The 27,489-nt window shown below is 43.1% G+C and overlaps 1 protein-coding gene across 3 annotated transcripts in view; it reads right to left on the bottom strand.

Moving 5' to 3' along the window:
- Positions 1-1,520: 1,520 nt before the first annotated feature.
- ZNF445 (zinc finger protein 445) overlaps positions 1,521-27,489 on the bottom strand; it is a 64,218-nt gene continuing 38,249 nt past the window's right edge. For 2 of the 3 annotated variants that reach the window (XM_030830220.2, XM_030830219.2), the window contains 6 exons: positions 9,369-9,940; positions 6,847-7,015; positions 6,432-6,508; positions 6,008-6,134; positions 5,419-5,529; positions 1,521-4,324 (listed from right to left, as the gene is read on the bottom strand). In XM_030830220.2, coding sequence (XP_030686080.1) covers positions 2,142-4,324; positions 5,419-5,529; positions 6,008-6,134; positions 6,432-6,508; positions 6,847-7,015; positions 9,369-9,797 — 3,096 coding nt within the window. In that variant the 5' untranslated portion in view covers positions 9,798-9,940 and the 3' untranslated portion in view covers positions 1,521-2,141. Of the gene's footprint in view, positions 4,325-5,418; positions 5,530-6,007; positions 6,135-6,431; positions 6,509-6,846; positions 7,016-9,368; positions 9,941-18,576; positions 18,614-27,489 lie in introns of all 3 variants that reach the window. The other variant, XM_060307291.1, reaches the window with a different exon arrangement.

Genomic DNA, 27,489 nt, shown 5'->3' on the forward strand with positions numbered 1-27,489 from the left:
AGTAGTGGGAATAACTTTTGGAAACCCAGACAACACCTAACAGAGCAACATACAGGCATTAGGAGAGGTGGGACCTGGGGAGAGGGCTTAGAGGCACACAGGTCAGGGAAGGCTGGGACTTAAAAGAGTAAGGACCTGGGCCAGCTTGGACAAGAGTGTGGCACTCCGCGTGAAGGTGAAGGGAGACAGCACAAGGCAGGTCCGCCCAGGGGCATTCAGGCAAGGGCAATGAAGTTAAACCCAACACTGATTACACCAAAATGTTTAGTAGTTAGCTCCAAGTAGTCAGACTTTTCCTTTCAGCTGATCTGTATTTACTAATATTTCTATAATAATCACATACTACTTATATAATTAAAATTATTTTAAAACTCAGGTTACTGAACAGACTGCATCAACACTATCCCCAAATATTCAAGGCTTACCTCAATACAGAGAGATTTTTGTTGATTTTTACTACATTTACATTTTTTAAAATCTGATTTGAATGTTTAAAAATAAATATATATCAATTTATAAAAATGGCAGTAGAAACACCCCTATTGGGGCAGGAACTCTATGAGGTACCAGGTGGCACACAAGGAGTGGGAGGATGAAAAATTTGGACAGTAAAGGGGTATTTCTGTGCTTGTAGCATCAACTGACATGGGATCTGCAGCTCTGTGAGGGCTCTGGTCTAGAGATCAGACCCCTAACCCAGAATCTTAGTAAACCAAGCCTTCTTTTCACCAATCCCAATAGCCAGGTAGCAGAGCCAGCTACTCTAATTTCACACACAAGGAAATAGATGCTGATGCTCAGTGACTTACTCAAGATCATCCTGCCAAGAAAAGACAAACCAAGCCTGGAATGCAGATCTGATGACTCCAAGGCCCTTGCCATGACCCTGGGCCCTCAACACATGGGACTCTGAATCTGAATTACATTCTATAAGGGTTCAGATTCAGACCACAATAATCCTCAACTCAAAACTGTCCAAAAGCCCCCTACCTCCCTTTGAGGTAGCCAAGCCCCAGTGAGGACCCACGATGCTCATGCACCTTGGCCCTCCACCTTTCTGGCTTCCTCACTTCCAGCTGGCTCACTCCACTCTGGCTCAGGGGCCTACTTGCCATTCCCTAGGAGACCAGACAAGACCCTACCTCCTGTGAAGGGTCCTATGTAGCATCTAGGGACCTACAGGGCTTCCTCCATGATCTCCTTTGGGTCTTTATTCAAATCTCACCTTCTCAGTTGAGGCCCTCTCTGACCAGCCCATTTAAAATCTCAACCTACCTCCCAATCCAGCACTCCCTCTCACTCTACTCTGATTCATTTTGTCCACAACACATATCATCATCCGAAATACTATATATATCTTATTTGTTTATCGTCTGTAAAGATCCAAGATGGCAGACTTTTTTGTTCCACTCACTGCTGGGTCTCTGGCACACACAACAGTGCCTGGCACATGAGAGATGCTCAGCACATTTCTGTTTAGCAGATGAACAGCTGCTGCCCATACAGGCCTGTGGGACGGAGACGGCGATGGGGCACTGGTCGAGCTTCATTCTCCAGGTGATCAAGCCCAGTACCCTGTTCTCCATTCGCAGCTGAGACAACTCTACGCCCATGGCAAATATCCAAAGTCAGCTGTGAAGACTGAAGCCGCAGCCAGAACTCCCCTGGAGGCATCAGAAGAGACTAGTTCTTACTGCTGCTGGTGCTTTTAAGGTCAAACAGACTAGGCACCATCACAAGCCAAACTCAAAAGGGAAACTTAGGATCCAACTGGCCCCTTCCCAGCAGCCACAGCCCACCATGCCACGGACATTTTGTTGAACCAAGAAGGGCAATGGTCTCTCCCTTTAGAGTTATAGAAGGAGATCTGGCTGGGGGAGCTCCAGGCCATTGTGCAAAGACCACTCCTAGGGGTCCAAGCCTCCTTCTGGAACACGTTGCTGCTCTTCCCCAGCACCTCATTTTCCAGCAGTAGGATGGGGGTGCCTGCCCTGCATTTTTGAATCCTCAGGATTCGCTGCCACTAGCTTCCAAAATAGAAAGGGCTGGGCCCTCTATGAAGGTCTGCCCCACACTGCCTACAATCAGGGGTTCTCTAGCAGGGTAGCCAGGACCCCCTCCCCACACTGTCAGACCCCAAGCTAATCTCTAGTATGGTTTTTCATATGCCGAGCCAAATTTGAAGACCACCTGAAGGTCTTCCCACACTCTTTGCATTTGAAGGGCCTCTCTCGAGTATGAAATCTCTTGTGGCTAATGAGTTGTGAGCTCTTGCTAAAAGTTTTCCCACACGTGGTACATTTGTGGCACTTTCCCCCAGTGGGTATATCCTGGAGCCCAGTGAGTCCGGAGTTCTGATCACAAGTTTTCTCACAATCTTCAAGAGGTTTCTTCTCCTCACTTGGTTTTAATTCCTGTAAACTCACCCCTGTATCCTGGCGAGAAGACAACCCAGCCACACTGCATTCAGACTGGGCCACTCTGGTGTGTTTTCTCTGATGAATACAGAGAGTATGTCTTCCAATGAAATCTTTCCCACACCACTGACATTTAAATGGTCTCTCTTTCGTGTGGTTTCTCTGATGATTAACAAGGCGATAATTTCTGTCGTAAGATTTCCCACACAGATTACATTTATAGCGTTTCTCTCCACTGTGTATTCCCTTATGATCTAAAAGACTTCTTTTACGTGTAAAGCTTTTCCCACATTCTTGGCACCAAAAAGGTTTTGCACCAGTGAGTATTTGTGACTGCAGATTTGGAGCATCTTCACTTTCATGGTACTCATACGGTTTCCCCAAAGAGTGAACCCTCTGATGTCGGGAGAGGTTAGAACTCCATCTGAAAGACTTCCCGCACTCCCTGCACTTATAAGGCTTCTCTCTGGTATGAACTCTCTGATGGATAAGGAGGAATGAGTGATTACGGAAGGCTTTGCCACACTGGCTGCATTTGTAGGGTTCCTCTGTGGTGTGACTGCTCTGAGGAACTTGGAATGCTACGTCCTGACTAAACGATGGCACGTCCTCACTAAACGATGGCATGTCCTCAGGCTTTATTTCGACGGCATGCTGCCTCTTATGAACAATAAAGGCCGACTTATGAGGAAACTCTTCTGCACATTCACTGCATTGGTATGGTTTCTCGCCTGTGTGAATTCTCTGATGATCAATGAGAGCTTTCTTTTGATTAAAGGTCTTCCCACACTGCTGACACAAAAGAGCTTTCTCCACAGTGGGGGCACTCTGGGGCTGACTGTAGTTGGAGGTCTGCCTAAAGTCTTCTCTACATTTGTCTGGATCACAGACCTCCTCTTCCTGGTGCAGTCTCATGTGACGAGTGAAGTTTGACCTCCACCTAAATGTTTTCCTACATTTGATGCATTTATACGGTTTCTCCTGGGTGTGAATCCTTTGATGTTCAAGAATATATGACTTACAGTGGAAGAATTTCCTACACTGGCTACAGTCAAAGAGTTTCTCCCCATTTTGGTCTCTCAAATGATGATCAAACCCTGAGCCACAAGAGAGAGCTTCCTCGTGCTGATAAGATTCAAGAAATTTCTGCTTAGCATGAATTTCCTGGTGCAGGCGGTAGGCAGACATGCGTCGGAAAGCTTTGTCACATAAACTGCATTTATAAGGTTTCAATCCAGTGTGAATTTTCTCATGTCGCACACGGTTCGAGCTCCACCTGAAGGCTTTCCCACAGGCCCTACATTTAAACGGCTTCTCTTGAGTGTGAAGTCGCTGATGACATGCAAGATGGGAGCTATGACTGAAGGTCTTCCCACAGTCACTGCACGTATACAATGTCCCCACCATGTGAAGATTCTGCCCGTGTTGGTGATGAGAACTAAGGCTGAAGTCCTTCCCGTGCGCATCCTTTGCCTTCCCTTTCAGTCCAGCGTGAATTCTCTGATGTAGGCTAAACCCCCCAATCACGCGTCTGAGCCCTTTCCCATATTCCTTGTAATCACAGTGGTATGAACTCCCTCTGAAGTGTTTGCCATAGCCATGTTTAAGGGACTGCTTTTTTCTGGGTCCTCTCAAACATGTAATATGTTTTAGATGAAGACTATTACTTCTTCCCGATTCTTCACAGTCTTTTCCTGTCCCGTAGCTGGAATTGGTCTCTTCTTTCTTAACTGTCACTTGTATGGGGTTTCCACATTGCTCCTTTAACCTGCTCTTCTGTGCAAAAGATTCTCTGAGCCCTGTTCCCTCAGATATATTTGCTGCACCATGACATCCTGATGGCATAGCTTCTTCCAAAGGTTCATGTTTTAAGATGAACTTGTCTGTTTTCACATGGAGCTCATTTCCTGACACAAATAAAACAGAAGAGAATGTACTCTTGGGAGTTCCCTGGTGGCCTAGTGGTTAGGATTCTGGGCTTTCACTGCCGTGGCCTGGGTTCAATCCCTGTTCAGGGAACTGAGATCCCAGAAGCCACTAGGTGTGGCCAAAAAGAAAAAAAAGGGGGGGCTTCCCTGGTGGCGCAGTGGTTGAGAGTCCGCCTGCCGATGCAGGGGACGTGGGTTCGTGCCCCGGTCCGGGAGGATCCCACGTGCCGCGGAGCGGCTGGGCCCATGAACCATGGCCGCTGGGCCTGCGCGTCCGGAGCCTGTGCTCCGTAGCGGGAGAGGCCACAGCGGTGAGAGGCCCGCGTACCGCAAAAAAAAAAAGGGAAAGAGAATGTTCTCTTTTCCCATACTTGGAACTGCAGAAAGCACCAAGGAACCAAAAAATGTCATGAACTTAGGTGGTGAGGCTTTTGCCTGACTGCCAATACCTTTACAAAATAGTCAGGGATAAGGCAAAATATGGAAGAGTATTCCAGACGACAGGAAAGGGAGAGGAGAAGCAAGACGGGTACGGCAGCTAGCTGTACACATCCAGTGAAAAACAAAAAGGGTTGAGAAGCAGGTGTTAAACAGCAAGAGAGGGGAGAGGAATCATGACACAGAGCATGATAGGAAGGTCTCCAAGAGCTGAGAGGTGGGGCTCCTAGGAGGACTGGCTGCAAGGGCTAGAGGTCAAGCCTACCACGGGGGAAGGACCAAGCAAAGAGAAGCAGCAGGAGTGGGATGAGGGTTCCTAGGAGCGGGAAGGGGAGAGCAGCACAGGGCTGAGGAGGAGCATCAGTGAACTGACAAGGACAGTGAAGCCCTCAGTGGGCAAGAGCTGTTACTGAGAGCGCTGCTGGGGAAGGGGCATGACCAGAAACCAATGTCTAATAGGCCGGTCTGGAGGGGAGAAGCCCAGGCACCCAGTACTTCTTAGCAACACTGCTAAGGATCTTCCTTCCAGTAAACAATGGAGTAAGTTCCCCATGATTTTCTTAGTATAAAAGACCTTAAGAAAGAGGAGAATAGATGCAGGAGGAGCAAGACCTGGTCAGTTCTCTGGAACTCACCTGCAGGGGCAGCACTTGGACTCCCCTTAGGATGAGCTCCCTGGACATTCAAGCCCCACGGCTCCCTTGCCTCCAACCAGGAGATCAGAGCAGGTTTGGTGAATGGCCCCACTGCAGAAGAGAAGAAAATGGGATGTGAATGGAAGGTAGATGAATCATACAGAACTACTCTCCAGGACCCTCTCAGGCCTGAGCTCCTGGTAGGGAGGAGGGAAAGCCAGGGAGGCAGGTGGAGGAAGTTAGGACAGGAGGCCTAGACAGGAATTTCTGACAGCTCTGAGCAGAGACAAGAGAGGCTGAGAGAAACCACAGACAAAAGGATCGCTAGCATTCTCCAGAGCCACATGACAAGTCAACTAGTTAAATCAGCCAACTTATTTTGGATGCCTAAATGGACTAGGAACTTGACACATATGACTTTTAATCTTTATATTAACTTAGCATGACAGGCATTAAGATTAAGTGATTTGGTTAGTAGTTAGAGAGACCAGGACCTAAACCCAGGTCAGGCCCCTTTCTATGCACCATAATGAAAACTAAGAAGGCAGAAGTAGAGGTAGGTAGAAGCATGGGGATATCAATGCCTTACCCAAAGAAGTCACGTTCCCATAATTCTCTAGCATCACATCCCTGTATAGGTTCCTCTGAGAAGCGTCCAGCCATCCCCACTCATCCTGGGAAAAGGTCACCTCCACATCCTTGAAAGTCACAGCCTCCTGAAAAAACACGGTCCTATGCCTTAGAGCCAGTCCACAACTCCCAGCTTTTAGGAGGGGGCAGGGGAATGAGGCTGGCTCTGAGTTGAGTACAGGATGGATCTGATAAAGGGGAAAGAGAAGATCATCACCCAGCAGAAGAGCTCTGGGCTCCTGGGGGATAATCTGGTCTCTGGGACATGCGTCTCGGGATGTGAGGTCACTGGACCGAAAGACACAGGACAGGCGGGAGCTACAGCTACCCCATGAGGCAGCAACGGTGGGACATCAGGAAGGACCGAAGGTTCTGTGGCTCACCTGAGGCTGGACTGTCACCAGGTCTCCTGAACATCCCTCTCTCTGGGAAAGGGCAGAAACCTGTGCAGCAGGAGGATCTGAAGAAGAAAGAGTCATGAGAGAGGGCAGCCCAGCTCTGGTATCCCACTGAGAAGCCCACTCTTCCCCCCACGTGGAGGACTCCCGGGCCCACAGGCAGGTATGGACTGTTTTAAACACCCATTTCACATTTCCCCGGTGTCTGCTGGGGTCAGGAAGTGGGGGGTACAATGGGAGGAGAAGGTAGGTAGACATGGGTCACAGGATAGAAAGGACACAGAACTCAAGGCCAGGACAGAAGGGATTCTCCTGAGAGGACAGAGGGTGAAAAGACAACGTTATAGGAAATTTGGGAAGTGTGGCATAGGCTGGGGTCTTAGAGCCAGGCGGCAAGTACCGGGTTGCCCAGCCAGGAAGTCACGCACTCCTATTTCATAGGGAGGCTGCAGGTGGTCCCCCAGAGCCGAGCCGCTCCTGAGAGGTGAAGCAGGGGGCCATATCTGTGCGGCTTGCAGGGCTCCTGTGCCCATCCAATGCACATCTGGGCTCTGGGCAAGGGCTGGGTCCTGGCAAGAAGAAAATGTTGTGAGAGGATCCTCGTGGGAATCAGAAAGCAAACTCACAGAACTGGCCACATGGCCAATCTCTAAAAGGTAGAGGCCCAGGGAGCGGTGAGCTAGGTCCTTTATTACCTACAGGTAGAGGGAAAAGGAGGAATAGAAAGCCCAGGGAGGATCCCCTCACCCCTCCACCTCCCTGGGCTCTAAAGCGGGCCATGGGGAGACAGGTGAAGCCAGATTCCTGCCTGACATAGGAAAGCAAATGGCAAGTCAGTGACAGCACTGCTGTCAGGCCTCAGGTGCTGCAGGATACCTCCCCACTAGCCCTCAGTCCCCACCCCTGGCCAGGAACTTAGAAATAAGAAATTTATCCCTGAGAGTTAAACTGATAATGGTTCACAGCAGAGATGCAGTCAGATAACATCTATCAAGTTTCGGGCACTGCTCTAGGTAGTGATATGCAAAGTGACCTCGAAGAGGCAGGAAGGCTCCCAGACTATAAACCTGACTAAAATAGCAACACCACTAGAGAGACAATGCTAACTGTGAGGGTCAGCTATGGAATCACAGAAGAAAAAGTCTCAGGTGCAAAAACAGGGAGGTACCCATCCAAGCAGAGACCTGGAGAAAGGTGGTCTCTGTGCTGGGACTTCAAACAGTCTTGGTCTCTGGAGGCAAGGCTATCCCTGATGCAAAAGTGAGTATAGGAAGCTACAGCCAGTGAACTTCAGGTTTTTCTGGCCCTGTGGCCAAGACATTCTCTACACTGATATGGACGAATCTTAGCCTGAGGCCATTAAGTACCTAATACCGAGCTATAGACTGAAGAAGATAAAGTGATCACAGCAATTTATCTCCTGTTCCTCCCAAATCCTACCAAAGGGAGAATAAAGAAAAAATAACAATATGGAAGCATAGACAAATGAGTTTAAGGACAAACTTTCTCAGGCCCCTGTTTCTCAAATTTTGGTAATTTTGATAAACTATAATTTATATGCATCTTGAGCATTTCTGTTCATTTTTTAGAATCTGGTAGGCTTTTTTCCAGGCTCTGTTTTTTGTTTTCTAATTTCTAACTAGCTTTCAACCAGGTAGGCCCTTTCCGCTCGTTTGGCAATGTTTTCATGGATTTTTAAACCACACACCTAGCTCTCGACTGACTTGAATATACCCAAGCCACAATTTTGTACCTACTATGTACCTTATTTGCTTTAAAAGTTATCTTTAGGTCATTTTGAACAACTCATGGTTTTGGTAAAAATTATAAATGTTCTTTTAGATTTTAAAAAATAGTACCCAATGTTGGGCAAAAGGTTTTCTTGTTTAATATTTGTTATCATTTATTGCTGGTAGACAATGTTCAATGTTTTAATTGATTTAATTTTTATATTAAATTTAGAGGAGAAGTATGTCAAATATGTTTCAGAAATCTTAAAAGTAACTTTCATTTATGCATGAATCATACATGTAGAATTACACATACTTTATAAAATTTTTTAAAAGCCTACAAAAATGATAAATGCTCTTTAAAAAAAAAAAAAACCTCAAAGGTATGGAGAAGTATTGAGAGGCTGGCCTGAGTGGGGCAGAGGGGCACACAGAGTGCACTTTAACTGACCCACTGCTCTACTGCCTGCACTGGGACTGTCAGCTCTGTTTCCTAGCACCAAGCCCAGGGCTGGGCACATGGTAGGCACTCAAATATGTAACGAACAAATTCTCACCGTTAGATCAGTTTTCCATTTTGTTTTCAAAAACTGAGGCTCTGAAGGTACCACAATGTTGGCAAGAACACCAAGGTTGTGGAATGCAGTCTAAAATTGTGATCTTCCAATTTCCTAGCCCTGGGCTGCCCCTCACCACTCTTCTTCCCCATCTCCCCCGCAAAGAACAAATCCTCAAAAGTTTACTGAGAAAGAAGTAACATGGTTTGTGTAGACTGCTCTTCTAGGTCTCAAGATGTACTTAGAAGCCAAGGATCCTGACACTAATTCCCCCGTGTACGAGCAAGAGATACCACCCCCACTTTACAGGTTAGTACAAGTCAAGTTAGGTATGTGGAGATGTACTTTATGCACTGTTAAGTCAATGTGTCCAAAACCTCATTACTGTTTATGGATACTTGCAGACCCTCTTCTTCCTGGAGCTTATATTCTTCTGGGAAAGAGGGAAGGGCTGCCTGCTAAATGGTCCTTTGCTTAGGGTCGAGTTCTTAGCTGCTCAGGTGCCATGGGAATGAGAAGGGAAGACCTCCCCTGAATTCTTCCGTGTTGAAGGTTCAGAGGCCCACCCCCCCACCCACAAGCAGGCTCACGAGCAGGCAGAGTTCACTGGGCACCACACGCTTGCTCACACTCACCCTCCATGGTGTCCCATAGAAGTCCCTCTGTAGCTCTTCCAGCAAGGCCACAACGTCCCCACCACTCTCAGGGTGATGCAGCTGCACCCAGGTCCGAAGCTCCCCTGGCAGGATGCTCAGGAACTGCTCCAGGACCAGCAGCTCCAGAATCTGGGCCTTTGAAAGAACATCTGGCCTCAGCCACCAGCGGCAGAGCTCCCGGAGCCGGTTCAGAGTCTCTAGAGGCCCAGAAGACTCATGGTAGCGAAGCTGTCTGAAGAGCTGGCGGAACAGCTCCTGGCCAGGACGATTGAGTGTCTGTGGTCTGGCAGCTGGCACTGAAGTGTAGCTTTCATCCTCTTCTTCCTTCTTTATCATCTGAAGGCGTCCTCGCTCCCTTGAAGCCTTGGCCTGAGCTGGATGGACAGCATACCACCTGCCTGGAGGCATCACTCCTGTTCAAGGTCTACCCACCAGAGTGCAAGCAAGTCTGCGTTAGTTGTATGTATCACTGCTGGGCCCTCGGGAGTATCTTTTCAGCACTGCTGGGGACAATGCCATTTGCTGGGACATCAGAAGTCGCTGGCAAGAGACTGAAATAACCAACATTACTGTTCAGGAGGGATGTGAGAAGGATGGTGCAAAGTAGATGCTGTTAGTTAGGATCATCTTTAGATTTCTGAGAAAAGGACTCATGAACATTTGCACAGTGGAGCCTGTCAGGATCAAGCAGACCAGGAAAAGGGATCATATTTGTGGTTACCAGAGGCAGGGCTCGCGGGTACTAGATGAAGGCAGTCAAAGGTACAAAATTCCAGTTATAAGATAAATAAGTACTAGGGATGTAATGTACAACTTGATAAATATAATTAACACTGTTGTACATTATATATAAAAATTGTTAAGATGAAAATCCTAAGAATTTTCATCACAAGAAAAAAATTTTTTTTACAAGAAAAAATTTTTTTCTATTTCTTTAATTTTGTATCTAAATGAGATGGATGTTCACCAAACTTATTGTGATAATCATTTCATGATGTATGTAAGTCAAATCATTATGCTGTCCACATTAAACTTATACAGTGTTGTATACCAATTATATCTCAAAAAAACTAGAAGAAAATTTTTTTTACTTTGAAAAAAAATCAGTGGTATTTCTACATAGTAAAAATGAACAAACCAAAAATAAAATTAAGAAAACAATTCCATCTACAATCACATGAAAAAGAATAAAATACTTAGGAATGAATTTAACAAAATAAGAACAAAACTTATACTATGAAAACTACAAAACACTGTTAGAAGAAATTAAAACTTTAAATAAATGGAAAGACATTCGTTGTTCACGGATCAGAAGACAAAACATTGTTAAGATGACAATACTGTCCAAATTTATCCATAGATTCAAAAAAATCCCTATCAGAATCCCAGCTGGCTTCTTTGTAGAAATTGAAAAGCTGATCCTAACATATGGAAACTCAAGAGACCCACATAATACACAACACAATCTTGAAAAAGAATAAGCTGGAAGAGAGGGAAGAGATCAAGATGGCAGAGTAGAAAAAAGATGGCAGAGTAGGAGGACAATGAGCTCACATCCCCAAGAACACATCAAAAATACATCTATGGGACTTCCCTGGTGGTCCAGTGGCTAAGACTCTGAGCTCCCAATGCAGGGGGCCCAGGTTCAATCCCTGGTCAGGGAACTAGATACCACCTGCTGCAACCAAGAGTTCACTTGCTGCAACTAAAAGATCCCACATGCCACAATCGAAGATCCCACACTAGGCAATTAAGACCTGGTACAGCCAAATAAATAAATAAATATTTTTTTAAAAAACACATCTCCATGTGGAGCAATTCTTACTAAAAACAAGCTGGAGATGGGCAGAAAAACTCTTCTACAACCAAGGCTATAAAGAAAGATCCACAAGGAGTAGGGCAGGAAGAGAGGAGAAGAAATTATGTTGGGACCTAAGCCGAGAGGAGGGGACACAGAAGAGGGGGATAATCATGGGCTCACAGATCCTCACTGGGGAATGAGGGGTTCAAACCACATATTGGGCACCCCAGATCTGGAGTCCAACACCAGGAAGACGAGTCCCCTTGGCTGCTTTGAAAACCAGTGGGACTTACAGGAGGGCTCCACTCGTGAACAGCATGCACACTGCCGGAAACAAAGTAAAGGAAGTAAAGGAAGCAGACTGAAACCACCCGGGGCACTGGCTGGTTTCCTGCGACCACCCCAGCAAGCAACCTGGCCCACAGCAAGCACCCACTCCAGTCCCTCTAACTCTGGTGTAGCTCCCCACTAGGGTGAAGGCTGCCATTGCTAAGGAGAGTGCACACTTGGGCAACAGACCTGACACTGCATCTGAGGGTGGCTATTGCTGGAGATGCAGAGGCAGCAGACTGGGCAAGGGTGGCAAGGGTGTCAGTCCTGGAAGGGAGGAGAGCACATACTTAAAAGAAACAGAACAGGCTTGGACCCGATCCTCAGGGCTTTTGCTCCAGCAACTTGAGACACACCCTTGCTCCCAATAGGGTGGTGTTGGCTATTGAGCATAGGAGAAGCTCTGGCTCACACCTGGCTCTAGCTCTAACCCCTCCATCTCCAGCCCCACCTCCCACTAAGGTGAGAGCTGTGAGCACACCCTGGGGGAAGGTGTGACTCATGCTCACGTCAGATCCAGTTCTCGCACCAAAGCCACTGGGCACACACAGATTGTATAGGAATGCTCTCACGCAAGGACACCCCTTCAAGATTGGGACAGGTAACTTGTTTCACCTAATTTCACAGAAACACAAAAAGTTAAGTAAAATGAGAAGACAGAAGAGTCTGTCTCACATGAAAGAACCAGATAAATCCCCTGAAAAAAAAAACTAATGAAAGAGAAATAAATAATTTAGCAGATAGAGAGTTCTAAGCATCAGTAATAAGAATGGTAACTAAATTAGGGAAAAGAATAGATAAACACAGTGAGAATTTTAAAAAGGAACTAGAAAATGTACAAAAGAACCAGTCAGTAATGAAAAATACAATAACTGAAATGAAAAACACACTAGGAGGAATTAACAGCAGACTAGCTGATAGAAAGGAATGCACAAGTGATCTGGAAGGTAGAATAATAGAAATCACCCAATCAGAACAGCAAAGAAAAAACCAGATTTTTTTTAAAAAATGAGAACAGTTTTAGAGACCTCTGAAACAATATCAAGCATATCAACATTCACATTATAGGGGTTCCAGGAGAAGAGACAGAAAAAAGGATTGAAAAGGTATCTGATGAAATTATGACTGAAAACTTCCCGAACCTGAAGAAGGAAGCAGATATCCAGGTACAGGAAGTTCAGAGAGTCCCAAACAAGATGAACCCAAAGAGACCCACACCAAGAAATGTTATAATTAAAATGGCAAAAATGAAGGATAAAGAGAATTCTAAAGGCAGCAAGAGAAAAACAAAGAGTCATATATACAGGAACCCCTATAAGGCTATCAGCAAATTTTTCTGCAGAAACTTTGCATGCCAGAGGGGAGTGGCATGATATATTTACAGTATTAAAGGGGAAAAACCTACAACCTAGTACACTTTAACCAACAAGGTTATCATTCAGAATTGATGGAAAGATAAAGAACTTCTCACACAAGCAAAAAACTAAAAGAGTTCATCAATACTAAACAGGCCCTAAAAGAAATGTTAAAGAGTCTTCTCTAAGTGGAAAAGAATAGGCTACAATAAAAAGTAAAAATTTATAGGAAAGGGGACTTCCCTGGTGGTGCAGTGGTTAAGAATCCACCTGCCAATGCAGGGGACATGGGTTCGAGCCCTGGCCCAGGAAGATCCCACATGCCGCGGAGCAACTAAGCCCGTGCACCACGATTACTGAGCCTGTGCTCTAGAGCCCATGAACCACAACCACTGAGCCCATGTGCTACAACTACTGAAGCCCACATGCCTAGAGCCCGTGCCCCACAACAAGAGAAGTTACAGCAATGAGAAGCCCGGGCACTGCAACAAAGAGTAGTCCCCACTCACCACAACTAGAGAAAGGCTGTGCGCAGCAACGAAGACCCAATGCAGCCAAAAATAAATAAATTTTAAAATACATATATAGGAAAGGAAAAACCCCACTAGTAAAGGCAAATATATAGTAAAGGCTGAGGATCAACCACTTAAATAAGCTAGCACAAAGATTAAAAGACAAAAATTGTAAAATCAACTGTAACTACAGTAAACAGTTAAGGGAGAAACATGGATGTAAAATATGAAATCAAAAACAAAATGTGGGGGAGGGGAATGAAAAATATAAATCGTTTAGAATGTATTTTGAACTTAAATGATTATCAGTTTAAAACAAGTAGAGATAGTTACAGGTCAACATACATGAACCCCATGATAACCACAAATCAATAAACTATAATAGATATACAAATACTAGAAAGAAAGGAACACAAGAATACTACTAAAGAAAATCATCAAACCACAAAGGAAGAAATGAACAGAAGAATAGAACAAAGAAGAACTATAAAAAACAAGAAAACAAGTTAACAAAATGGCAAAAAGTATATACTTATCAATAATCACTTTAAATGTCAATGGACTAAATGCTCCAATCGAAAGACAAAAGGTGGCTAATTGAATATAAAAACAAGATCCATCTATATGCTGCCTATAAGAGACTCATTTCACAGCTAAAGACACCACAGACTGAAAATGAGGGGATGGAAAAAGATATTTCAAGCAAGTGGAGACGACAAGAAAGCTGAGGCAGCTATACTCATATCAGACAAAGTAGACTTTAAAACAATGTCTATAACGAATGACAAAGACGGACATTACACAATAGTAAAGGAAATCAATACAAGAAGAAGATATGTGGGAATTCCCTGGCAGTCCAGTGGTTAGGACTTTCACTGCCGATGGCGTGGGTTCAATCCCTGGTCAGGAAACTACAATCACGCAAGCCACACGGCGCAGCCAAAAAAAAAAAAGATATAACATTCATTCGTTAACATATATGTACCCAATATATGACCACCTAAATACAAAAAGCAAATATTAACAGACATAAAGGGAGAAATTGACAGTAATACAATAACAGTAGGGGACTTTAACACCCCACTTACATCAATGGGCAGATCATCTAGACATAAAATCAACAAAGAGTGGTATTAAATGACACATTAGACCAACTGGACTTAATAGATACCTATAGTACATTCCATCAAAACCAACACAATACACATTCTTTTCAAGTGTACATGGAACATTCTCCAGGACAGATCACATGCTAAACCACGAAACACTCTTAACAAATTTAAGAGGACAGAAAGTATATCAAGCATTTTTTCCAATCACAATGATATGAAACTAGAAATCAATTACAAGAAGAAAAATGGGAAAAATACAAACATGTGGAGACTAAACATGCTACTAAAAAACCAATGGGTCAAAGAAGAAATCAAAGAGAACATCTGAAAGTACCTTGAGACAAATAAAAATAAAAACACAACTTTCCGAAATCTATGAGACACAGATAAAGCAGTTGTTTATAGCAATACAGGCCTATCTCAAGAAACATCTCAAACAACCAAACTTACCATCTAAAGGAATTAGAAAAAGAAGAATAAATGAAGCCCAAAATCAGCAGAAGAAAAGAAATAATAATAAAGACCAGAGAGAAAATAAATAAAATTGAGATTTAAAACAACAGAAAAGATCAATAAAACTAAGAACTGTCTGGGTTTTTTTTTGAAAAGATAAACAAAACTGATAAGCCTTTAACCAGGCTCTTTAACAAAAAAAGGGAAAAGACCCAAGAAAACAAAATAATAAATGAAAGAGGAGAAACTACAACCGATATCACAGAGATGCAAAAAAATCCTAAGAGAATACTACAAAAAGTTACATGCCAACAAACTGGACAACCTAGAAGAAATGGATAAATTTCTAGAAACCTACACTCTTCCAAGGCTGAATCATAAACAGACAATCTGAACAAACCAATCGCTAGTAGTGAAATTAAATTAGAAATCAAAAAACTCCCAACAAACAAAATCTCGGGACTGGATGGCTTCACAGGGGAATTCTACCAAACATATAAAGAAGAGCTAATACCTATTCCTCTCAAACTTTTGAAGAGGAGAGAACACTCCCAAATTCATTGTACAATGCCAACATTACCCTGATACCAAAACCAGACAAAGACACTACCAAAAAGGGAAAATTACAGGCCAGTATCTCTGATGAACCTAGACACAAAAATCCTCAACAAAATATGAGCAAACCAAATTCAACAATATATAAAAAGGATCACACACCATGATCAAATGGAATTTATTCCAGGGATGCAAGGATGGCTCAACATCCGTAAATCAATAAATGAGATACACCACATTAACAAAATAAAGAATAAAAACCACATGATCTCAATAGATGCAGAAACAGCATCTGACAAAATTTAAATCCATTCATGATAAAAATTCCCTTCAAAGTTGGCTTACAGGGAAATATCTCAACATAACAAAGGCCATTTATGACATACCCAGAGCTAACGCCATAGGATAAAAAGCTCAAAGTTTTCCCTCGAAAATCAGAAACAAGACAAGGATGCCCACTCTTGCCACTTTTACTTAACATAGTATTGGAAATCCTAGCCACAGTAATCAGACAAGAAAAAAAAATAAAAGGCAACCAAACTGGAAGGGAAGAAGTAAAAATGTCCCTATTTGCAGATGACATAATACTATATATAGAAAACCCTAAAGTCTCCAAAGCTTCCACCAAAAAACTGTTAGACTAAATTAATTCAGTAAGATTGCAGGATACAAGATTAATATATACAAATCTATTGCTTTTTTATTTACTTGTAATGAAGAATCAGAAAGAAAATGCAAGAAAACAACCTTACTTAAAATTGCATCAAAAGGAATAAAATACCTAGGAATAAACTTATCCAAGGAGGTGAAAGACCTATATACTCTGAAAACTATAAAACATTATTGAGGAACTTCCCTGGTGGTGCAGTGATTAAGAATCCGCCTGCCAATGCAGGTGACACGGGTTCAAGCCCTGGTCTGGGAAGATCCCACATGCTGTGGAGCAACTAAGCCCATGCAACACAACTACTGAGCCTGCACTCTAGAGCCCGTGTGCCACAACTACTGAAGCCCTGCGTGCCTAGAGCCCATGCTCCACAACAAGAGAAGCCACTGCAATGAGAAGCCCGTGCACCACAACAAAGAGTAGCCCCCACTCGCTACAACTAGAGAAAGCCTGCACACAGCAACAAAGACCCAACACAGCCAGTAAATTAATTAATTAAAAAAAACATTATTGAAGAAAACTGAAGATGAAACAAAGAATGGAAAGAAATCCTGTGGTCATGGATTGGAAGAATTAATATTATTAAAATGTCCATACTACCTAAAGCAAGCTACAGATTTAATGCAATCCCTATCAAAAAACCCACAGCATTTTTCAGAGAACTAAAACAAATAATTCTAAAATTTATATGAAACCACAGAAGATCCCAAATAGCTAAGGTGATCTTGAGAAAAAAGAACAAAGTTGGAGATATGCTCCTTGACTTAAGAGTACACTACAAAGCTACAGTAATCAAAACAGTATGGTGCTGCACATGTGTGCACACACATACACATACAAGACACATAAATCAGTGGAACAGAATAGAGAGTCCAGAAATAAACCCACACATTTATGATCAAATAATCTACGGCAAAGGAGGCAAGAATATACAATGTAAAAAAAGGCAGTCTCTTCAATAAGTGGTGCTGGGAAAACTGGACAGCTACATGTAGAAGAATGAAAATTAGAACATTTTCTCACACCATACACAATAATAAACTCAAAATGAAGTAAAGATTAAACTCAAAATGGATTAAAGACCTAAATGTTAAGATCAGAAACCATAAATCTCCTTGAAGAAAACATAGGAAGAACACTCTTTGACATAAATCATTGCAATATTTTTTTGGATCTGTCTCCTAAGGCAAAGGAAACAAAAGCAAAAATAAACAAATGGTACCTAATTAAACATAGAAGCTTTTGCACAGCAAAGGAAACCACTGACAAAATGAAAAGAGAATCTACTGAATGGAAGAAAATATTTGCAAACGATATTACCGATAAAGGGTTAAAATCCAAAATATATAAACAGCTCACACAACTCAATGTCAAAAAAACAACCAACCAAACTAAAAAATGGGCAGAAACCCTGAATAGGCATTTTTCCAAAGAAGACATATAGACAGCCAACAGGCCCATGAAAAGATGTTCAACACTGCTAATCATCAGAAAAATGCAAATCAAAGCCACAATGAGATATCACCTCACATGTCAGAATGGTTATCATCAAAAAGATCACAAATAACAAATGTTGGTGAGGATGTGGAACCCTAGTACACTGTTAGTGGGAATGTAAATTCGTGCAGCCACCATGGAAAACAGTATGAAGGTTCCTCAGAAAACTAAAAATAGAACCATCATATAATCCAGCAATTCCACTCCTGGGTATATACCCAAAGAAAACAAAAACACTAATTTGAAAAGATACATGCACCTCCGTGCTTATAAAAGCATTATGTACAACAGCCAAGACATGGAAGCAACCTAAGTGTCCATCAACAAATGAATGGATAAAGAAGTTGTGGAATATTGCTCAGCCATAAATAAGAATGAAATTTTGCCATTTGCAACATGGTTGGACCTGGAGGGTATTATGCTTAGTGAAATAAATCAGAAAAAGAAAGACAAATACTGTATGTTATCACTTAAATATGCAATCTAAAAAATGAAACAGGGACTTCCCTGGCAGTCCAGTGGTTAAGACTCCGAGCTTCCAATGCAGGGGGCGTGGGTTCGATCCCTGGTAAGGGAACTAAGATCCCACATGCCGTGTGGCATGGCCAAATAAATTAATTAATTAAAATTTAACATGAAACAAACAAATGAATATAACAAAACAGAAACAGAGAAAACATTTGTGGTTACCAATGGGGAGAGGGAAGGGAGGAGGGGCACGACAGGGGTAGAGGATTAAGAGGTACAAACTACTATGTATGAAATAAATAAGCTACAAGCATATATTGTCCAGCACAGGGACTACAGCAATATTTTATAATAACTTTGAGTGAGTATAATCTATTAAAAAAATGAAACACTAAAACTAAAAAGCGTAAGCTGGGAGAATAGATTTCATAACTTACTTTATAAAAAAGCAGCAGTCGTCAAGACAGTGTGGTTCTGGCATAAGGAAAGACATAAAGATCAATGAAACAGAATTAAGAGTCCACAAATTGTCTATGGTCAATTTATTTTTAACGAGTGTGCCAAGACCACACAAAGGGAGGAAGAATAGTCCTTTCAACAAGTGGTACATGGACAACTATATGTCTACATGAATAAGAATGAAGTTGGACCCCTACATAATACAATATACAAAAATTAACTCAAAATGGATCAAAGACCCAAATGTAAGAAGCTAAAACTATAATATTCTTATCATAAAATGTAAGTGTAATACTTTGTGACAATGGATTAGTCAATGGATTCTACCAAATGCATCCCACATGCAAAAATAAGAAAAAATAGATAAATTGGACTTCACCTAAATTAAAATTCTTGTGCTTCAAAGGTCTCATGAAGAAAGTGAAAAGACAACCCACAGAGTGGGAAAAAAAAATTTACAAATCACATCTTATAAGGGACTTGTCACTAGAAAATATAAATAACTTACAATTCAATAATGAAAAGACAACACAATTAAAATTAGACAAAGCATCTTAACAGACATTTCTCCAAAGAAACTATAAAGATGGCTGAAAAACACAGAGGATCCTCAACAACATTAGTCATCAGGGAAAAAGCACATCAACACCACAATAAGATACCACTTCACATCCACTAGGATGGCTAGAATCAAACAGTCAGAAAATAACATGTTGGTAAGGATGTAGAGATAAACACTGGAACACTCATACACTGCTGGTGGAAATGTAAATTGTGCAGCCACACTGGAAAACAGTCACGCATCATTAAGTTAAACGTACAGTTACTACTTGCAACTCCATTCCCAGATAAACGGATACAGTCATCCTTCAGTACCTGCAGGGGATCACACAAAAAACGAGTTCTAGCTAAAGATTTAACTTCAAAAACAAACAGGGACTTCCCTGGCAGTCCAATGGCTAAAACTCCATGCTCCCAATGCAGGGGGTCTGGGTTCGATCCCTGGTCAGGAAATTAGATCCCACATGCCACAACTAAGAGTTCGCATACCGCGACTAAAGATCCTGTGTGCCACAACAAAGACCTGATGCAGCCAAATAAATAAATTAATTAATATTAAAACAAACAAAAAGGAGTAAGAGCCCTGGGGTAAGCAAGGATTTCTTAAGGAAACAAAGGAAAAAGGGTGATATATGACTATTCAGTATTTTAAAACCTCTTGTCAAAAAAAAAAGAACAAAAGCACAAACCACTGGACAGAAGTGTAAATGTTTACAGCCACTAGGAAAAGTAGTTTGAAAGTCTGCAGTGAAGCTAAAAAGTCATATTACCTATGCCCCTGAAATTTCCGTTCTAGGAAGCTCCCTGGAAAAACACTTGCACAGGTATTGAGGCATTTACACAGGTGTTCACTAGAGTACTCTTTGTAATAACACAATATTGGAAATGACCTACTTGCCCATCAATACAACTAAATAAAAGTGTAGCACTTTATAGGATGAAATACCATACAACAATTTAAAAGACTGTACAAGACCTTTAAGAAACAATACAATTGTTTCACTGTTCACTGGGTGGTCAAGCTATGCAGCCAAGGTTAAAAAGCAGATCAGTGCCACCCACAGAAGAGACAGAGCGTAATTCTAAGTTCCTGAGAACAGACAACACACACACGAGGCTCAAGTGATACAGTGTTCGCTTAGAGCAAGAGAAGAAAACAAAGTGTACAAGATTCAACCCCCTGCAAACCATTGGTCCCCCATGACCAACGGATCCACTTCGCAGCCAAAGCCATGCAGGTGGAACAGATACCAGCACCACCCTTCATGATACAGTAGAAGAACCTTGGCCCCTTACCCATGGGGTCTGAAATACAGAAAGCAAGGGAGGGCCTGGGGGCCATTGACACATGCACCTAAGAAGAAAAAAGGGGGGCTTCCCTGGTGGCACAGTAGTTAACAATCCACCTACCAATGCAGGGGACACAGGTTCGAGCCCTGGTCTGGGAAGATCCCACATGCCGCAAAGCAACTAAGCCCGTGCGCCACAACTACTGAGCCTGCACTCTAGAGCCTGCGAGCCACAACTACTGGGCCCACGTGCCACAACTACTGAAGCCCACATGCCTAGGGCCCGTGCTCAGCAACAAGAGAAGCCCACGCACCACAACGAAGAGTATCCCCCACTCACCGCAACCAGAGAAAAGCCTGCGTGCAGCAACAAAGACCCAACGCAGCCAAAAATAAAATAAAATAAATTTTTTTAAAAAACATAATTCTCCAAAAAAAAAAAAGAAAAAAGGGGTACACATTAAGCACTGAACAGGTAAAGATAGTCCCTCAAAAGGCTAAGCACAGCACAGGCTATGAGGGCTCTTGATTTCTTTGCAAGAAAATGTCCTCAGCCAGGGCTACTCTTGCAGAGTTATGCTAGAGAGAAGCAGCTGCGCCTGACTGCTTTTCCCAACAGTATCAAAAACGTATGCTAAGTTAAAAAGAACTTAGGTATAATTGGAGAAAAAACCTAAAATCATATTTATGTTTAAATTTCTTAGGTCTGATGTACATAAAAGCACTCGAAAGGTTTTTATTTATTTTTTTTTTAAAAGGTTTTTAAATGGCCTAAAAAGATTTACAAAAACTCCTACTGATTGTGGAAGTGGAGAGGTTGGAAATAACAGTTAAAGGGAGACTTTATTTGTAGTGATTTGATTTTTTTAACACAACATTTATGTTCAAGGTCTCTTTTTCTTTTAAGATTGTACAATGATGACTGCAAATATGCCGAAATGTTAGAAGAGGTTACTCCTGTGTGTTGGAAATACGCCTGCCTGTTATTTTCTTCTTTGTATTTTTTGTCTTTTCCCAATTTCCCCCCCAAAAAAGTAAATTAAGAGGCAAGTTTTAGAAATTATACTTATGAGCTCACTTATGTCTTAAACAAAATAAAAATAAAGCACAGTTTGCATAGGCACAAAAAAGTTCCTAAGCCTTGGCCACCAAAGTGTTTTCAGCAGTTAATCTCCTCTGGCAAGTGGGACTAGAGAGCTTTCCATTCCTATTTGTCTATGTTCCCTGAATTGTACATTATTTTTATAATCAGCAAAGTGATAAATAATTCTGCTTAAAAAACAAAGCAACTGGAATTCCCTGGAGGTCCAGTGGTTAGGACTGGACGCTTTCACTGACCAGGTTCAATCCCTGGTCAGGAAACTAAGGAACCAAGATCCCGCATGCCACGGGGTGCAGCCAATTAAAAAAAAAAAAGGTACTGAGTACCAGCTCCCAGGACTGAAAAGGTGGGCACTCAGCAGAATAGGTTACATGTCCTTGAAGGGCAGTTGTATGTAGATGGTGGCTGCAGCTCAAGTAACTGCAAAAGGGAAAAGAAACCCCACTGACCCTTGTTCTGTTTTAGCCACTGAGTCAACAACCAAACCAAAGAAGGCTGGTTGAACTGAGAACAAAGTAAGACAAAAATTGACAACTGAGGTAGAGAACAAAAGAGAGTAAAATGCTGCCCAAAACCACAACATGCAAAAGAAAAAAGCAAGAAAGAGCATATTAAAACAAAATCAAACCAAGAGTCTACAAAGAAGTATGTATGGCTGTTAGCATAACTGCCACCATCATGGGCCCATTCAATTCCTCCTGTCCCTCCAGTGACCCTTCCTGTGACTGTACTATGAGGTAAAATCACTTTTCTGTCATCAAGGGCTTTGTAGTTAATAGATATTGTTTTAGGATCATTAGTTCCAGGTGGCCTCTATGCTCTAACAGTCTCCAAACAGCTATGAAGATCTTCACTGACACATTCCCATCGCCCACCAGACGAGTTACCCATTCATAAAACTTGACTTAGAAATGCACTTCCCAGAAAAAAAAAGAAAAAAGAAATGCACTTCCTATTTCCAAGCACATACCCCCCCCCATACCTAGGTTAACAATAAAACTGTTCCAGAGGCCCCTCAGTGGTGCGGAGTGCAGCTGCAAATGCTTCTAGTTCACCCACCTGATCTCACCATGTGAGTAAATTACCCTCTAATAAACTGATCCACTGATTATATGGAGCTGCCTGCCTTCTTTTTCAGTCTTAAGCTATCTTCTCAGTTCAATGGGCACTTTTCATTCCCTCCATCCTCCAACTGAAGTATGAGGTAGACTGCAGACCTTGGCACCTGTTGTAAAGTGACCCCATTACTCAGTGCACCAAGTCACAGATGATGGTCATCTTCCCCTGAAAGGGTGGAACCTTCCACCTCCCACCACTGTTAAGAAAATTTAAAGAAACCGTTACTTCAACCAGAAGCCATCATCACCTACAAACATCTCCTGAACTCAGCAAGTACTGCTAGGAATCTCCAAATAGATGACTGTAAACTGAGATGGGATGAAGAAAGCATGCCATCTATGTGGCTGGACCACACTGACTTCACTTTGTCAGCTCCATCTTAGGCCCACAGTCCCCTTTCTGAGCTTTAGCCTACTCACAAGGAATGCATCCAAAGCCAGATAAGTTCCCTATCAACTCTTACTCTTGCCTTTATCTGATATGAAAACTGGAATAATGCATTTTGCTAGTCTAGATGGTTAATGGTCCATGAGGAATAATGTTCATGAGACCTCAGAAGGGAGGAGAAACCCCCAGTTCCCACTGGCACGAATGTGCTTCTCGCTTAGTAGTCAGATTCTATCTTTAGCTTTGGTCCCTTTAAATTCCCCCATGCCAGGGCTTCCCTGGTGGTGCAATGGTTAAGAATCCACCTGCCAATACAGGGGACACGGGTTTGAGCCATGGGCCAGGAAGATCCCACATGCTGCAAAGCAACTAAGCCTGTGTGCCACAACTACTGAGCCTGTGCTCTAGAGCCCGTGCTCTGCAACAAGAGAAGCCACCGCAATGAGAAGCCCGCACACCACAACGAAGAGTAGCCCTGGCTCTCCGCAACTAGAGTAAGCCTGCGCACAGCAACAAAGACCCAGTGCAGCCAAAAATAAATAAATAAAATAAATAAATAAGAAAACATTTTTTAAAAAATAAATAAAATAAATAAATGAATTCCCCCACGCCCCTTCTGGCAGCATAGAGTTCAGCTACAAATGCCTCTGGTGGTTGTCCGCCCGTACTGCCCCTATATAAGTACCCACAATAAACATCATAATTATACTTCATGGAGTTGCCTGCTTCACGTTTTGGTCTCAAAGTTTCTTCTCAGTTCGGAGGCTATTATTCAATATCCCCACCATCATCCAGATAAAAGAAATTGCAGTGCTGCTACAAGGGGATGGAGAATCAATTGAAGAACTACTTTGGGATCATACGCGCTGACGAAGCTGCTGAAGTTCTGGCAGAGAAATGAAGCTTTGCTGCGAAAGAAGGGGATGGGGTAAGGAAAATAAGTACACAGAGAAAACAAAAGCAAAGAAAAACTGAGAAGTGATAAGGTACATAACTGAAGGCCTATAAAAAGAGACTTGAAGACACAACAAGGGGAGGCTGAAGAGGAAAGGTGCCTCCGGAGCGGCAGGGGCAGGCTCCAGCCTTGCTGAGCCGCAGCAGCACCAACGGGAGCTGCTCAGGAGGGAGCTGAGAGTCAGAGAAAGAGGCGAGAGACTTTCCCAGCCAAACCTGCAGAAAGACTGGGGAAGAGAAAGACACTCAGGTGCAGAGAAATCTGGGAGTGAGACGCAACACAATGAACTGGAGACCAGAGAGAAATATTTTGAAGAAACGCACCCAGCGGGAAATGTAAATGGCACTGACCTATCTCAGGAAATTGAGACCCACAGGGAAATCAGCACCAAACATAAGCCTCCAAGCCGACCTGTTCTGAAGCAGCTGCTGCAGAAATGTCCGAAGAGGTCAGTGAAGTATTTGTAAAGAGGTGATGAGAAGATGGACCAACAGAAAAATGAGGGCAACTGTCTGTGAATATGGCAAAAGATTCCAGCCCTCTGAGCCCAGCCCCTGCAACCACAAACATGGATAAAAGTTAGTGACTTCCTGGGACTTCCCCGGTGGTTAAAGAAACCGCCTTCCAATGCAGGGGACGATGGTTCAATCCCTGGTCAAGGAACTAAGATCTCACATGCCGCGGGGCAACTAAGCCCACACGCCACAACTAGAGAGCCCACGCGCCATGGAGCCCGAGCGCCACAACCAGAGAGAAGACCGTGCACCACAATTCCTACATGCTGAGACAAAGATCCCACATGTCGCAACTAAGACCCGACACAGCCAAAAAAAATTTTTAAAAAAAAGAAAACCATTCCTTTAAAAGAAAAAAAATAGTTAATGACCTCCTGGGCCTTTCGAAGTCTGAATGAAAGCCCCACAGCATAGTAAAGAGATGGGGCCAATGAGCTGAAACTGCCCAATTAAATTTAGGTATCCTAATGCCTCAGGGTTCCTTCCAGGTCCCAACTAGCTTCTGAGGACAGAAGAAAAGCTTCATTCATCAACTTGTTAAGATTATACCACAAATGGGAGCCCCCAGGCCTGGGGAGCAACCTGAGATGGAGCAGGCCTCTTCTCCCCCAGAGCTTCATCCCTCCACCCAGTTTCATTCCCAAATGAAAATGGCTTTCAAAAGAACAGGGGAGGACTTCCCTGGTGGCACAGTAGTTACGAATCCGCCTGCCAATGCAGGAGACACAGGTTCGAGCCCTGGTCCGGGAAGATCCCACATGCCGCGGAGCAACTAGGCCTGTGCACCACAACTACTGAGCCTGTGCTCTAGAGCCTGCGAGCCACAACTACTGAGCCCACGCGCCTAGAGCCCGTGCTCCACAACAAGAGACGCCAGTGAGATGAGAGGCCCGCCCACTGCAACGAAGAGTAGCCCCCGCTCACCGCAACTAGAGAAAGCCTGCGCGAAGCAACGAATACTCAACGCAGCCAAAAGTAAATAAATAAATGTAAAAAAAAAAAAAAAAAAAAATGGGAAAATTTCCCAAGCAAGCATATGGGCATATTTCAGGGACATTTTCTTCTTTCTGTCATTTTGCTCTATCATCTTATATGCAATGTAATTTTTTTTGCATTTTATATATTTAATAGTGATACACACACGATATATATATACAAGATATCTATATGTATCTATCTATATCTATATATTATTTATTAAATGTGATAGTCTCAAGGGAATGCAAAAAGGAAATAACCTACTTTTCTCCACTGATGACCAAACAGACTTTCTGGGATATTCCTTGTCCCTGAATTAATCTTGATCTCAGATCTCTTGGCAGTTCCACCCATTTTTTAAGATAATAAAAAACCGGGACTTCCCTGACAGGCCAGTAGCTAAGACTCTGCACTCCCAACGCAAGGGGCCCAAGTTCGATCCCTGGTCAGGGAACTAGATCCTGCATGCCGCAACTAAAGATCCTGCATTCTGCAACTAAAAAGGTGCGGCAACAAAGATCCTGTGTGCTGCAACTAAGACCTGAGGCAGCCAAATAAATAAATAAATATTTCTTTAAAAAGATAATTAAAAAACCCAGTCTAACTTAATACCAAAACTTCAATCTCTCAACCAATTCAAATCTTCTCCCTTACCCCTAGCTCAGGCTGGATTCTTGCTTCTGCAAAGCGGCAGTGAGGAAGATGAGAAGGGATGGGGTGAGTAGTGATGCAGTATCATCTATTCTTTCACTGTTTTTCTATCTTGTTCTGCTTGCCTTCCTCACTTTCTTGCTGATTCTTCCAGTGTCAGAGCAGGGAAAAGAAATGAGAGGCAACCAGGCAAAATCTGATGCTGTCTGGAGTTCTTTCTTGGCTCTTATATGCTGTCTGTTATGGCAGACATCCAACTGCTGCTAGCTCCTCTTGAGAATGCATTTGTAGATTCTTTGTTGGCACCCCTACCCCAGGCACCTTGATGAAGTGGCCTTTTATAGTCCACCTTTTCCTAATTTGAGTGATGCACTTTTGTTTTGTTTTGGTTTTGCGGTACGCGGGCCTCTCACTGTTGTGGCCTCTCCCGCTGCAGAGCACAGGCTCCAGACGCGCAGGCTCAGCGGCCATGGCTCACGGGCCCAGCCACTCCGTGGCATGTGGGATCTTCCCGGACCGGGGCACGAACCCGCGTCCCCTGCATCGGCAGGCAGACGCTCAACCACTGAGCCACCAGGGAAGCCCGCGTGATGCACTTTTGGTTTATCCTTTTAAATTTTTCTCTTACCTCCTTTTCAAAGGATTTATATTTGGGGTCGTTTCCTTCTGCCAGGTACCCTGAAAGGGGATTCTTTTAAGGCAGCTTCAGCCTACTTACATCTATGGTATCATTTGACTTATGGAAAACTTACCCTCTTGCCCCACATCTGTGGAAATGTACTTTACCCCCATCACAATCTTCTCTTCTTATGCTGATGTCAGGGGAATTCTAGCAGCCTCTGATTTTATGGCGTATTCCCCAAACTCTTGTAGGACTATATCATATTCTCAGAATTCTTTTGTAAATAGAAGTGGATGTGGTGCTGGCTGGGCTGATGAGTTAGTTTCCTTAGGTCAACAAGCATCCAGTCAGAAAATAACATGGCAGAATCTTCTTATGCAAGCCTCCTTTAATCTTCTCAAAGGACTTTATTACTGCCTTCCTCACTCCCTACTCTTGCACTTGGATTGGCACCTGGGAAGATAGCATCCCCTGCTATATGAGGAAGAGAAAATGCTGGCTCACTGTCAGGCCAACCAACACTCTTCATATGAATAAGTATTCACACATAGGCTCAAGTTGGGGGGTGACTAAGATTCACAGGCCCGATTTTGTTCACCTTTTAATAAGTCACGTGAAAATGTGTCTGGGGCCTCTCTCTAAAAATGGTTAGAATGTTTTGACACTTATCATTCACCATTTCTGTTTAGGGTTTCAGCCCACTCCGAGTACA

This window comes from Globicephala melas, chromosome 11, assembly GCF_963455315.2.
Source record: "Globicephala melas chromosome 11, mGloMel1.2, whole genome shotgun sequence".
NCBI classification, from domain to species: Eukaryota; Metazoa; Chordata; class Mammalia; order Artiodactyla; family Delphinidae; genus Globicephala; species Globicephala melas.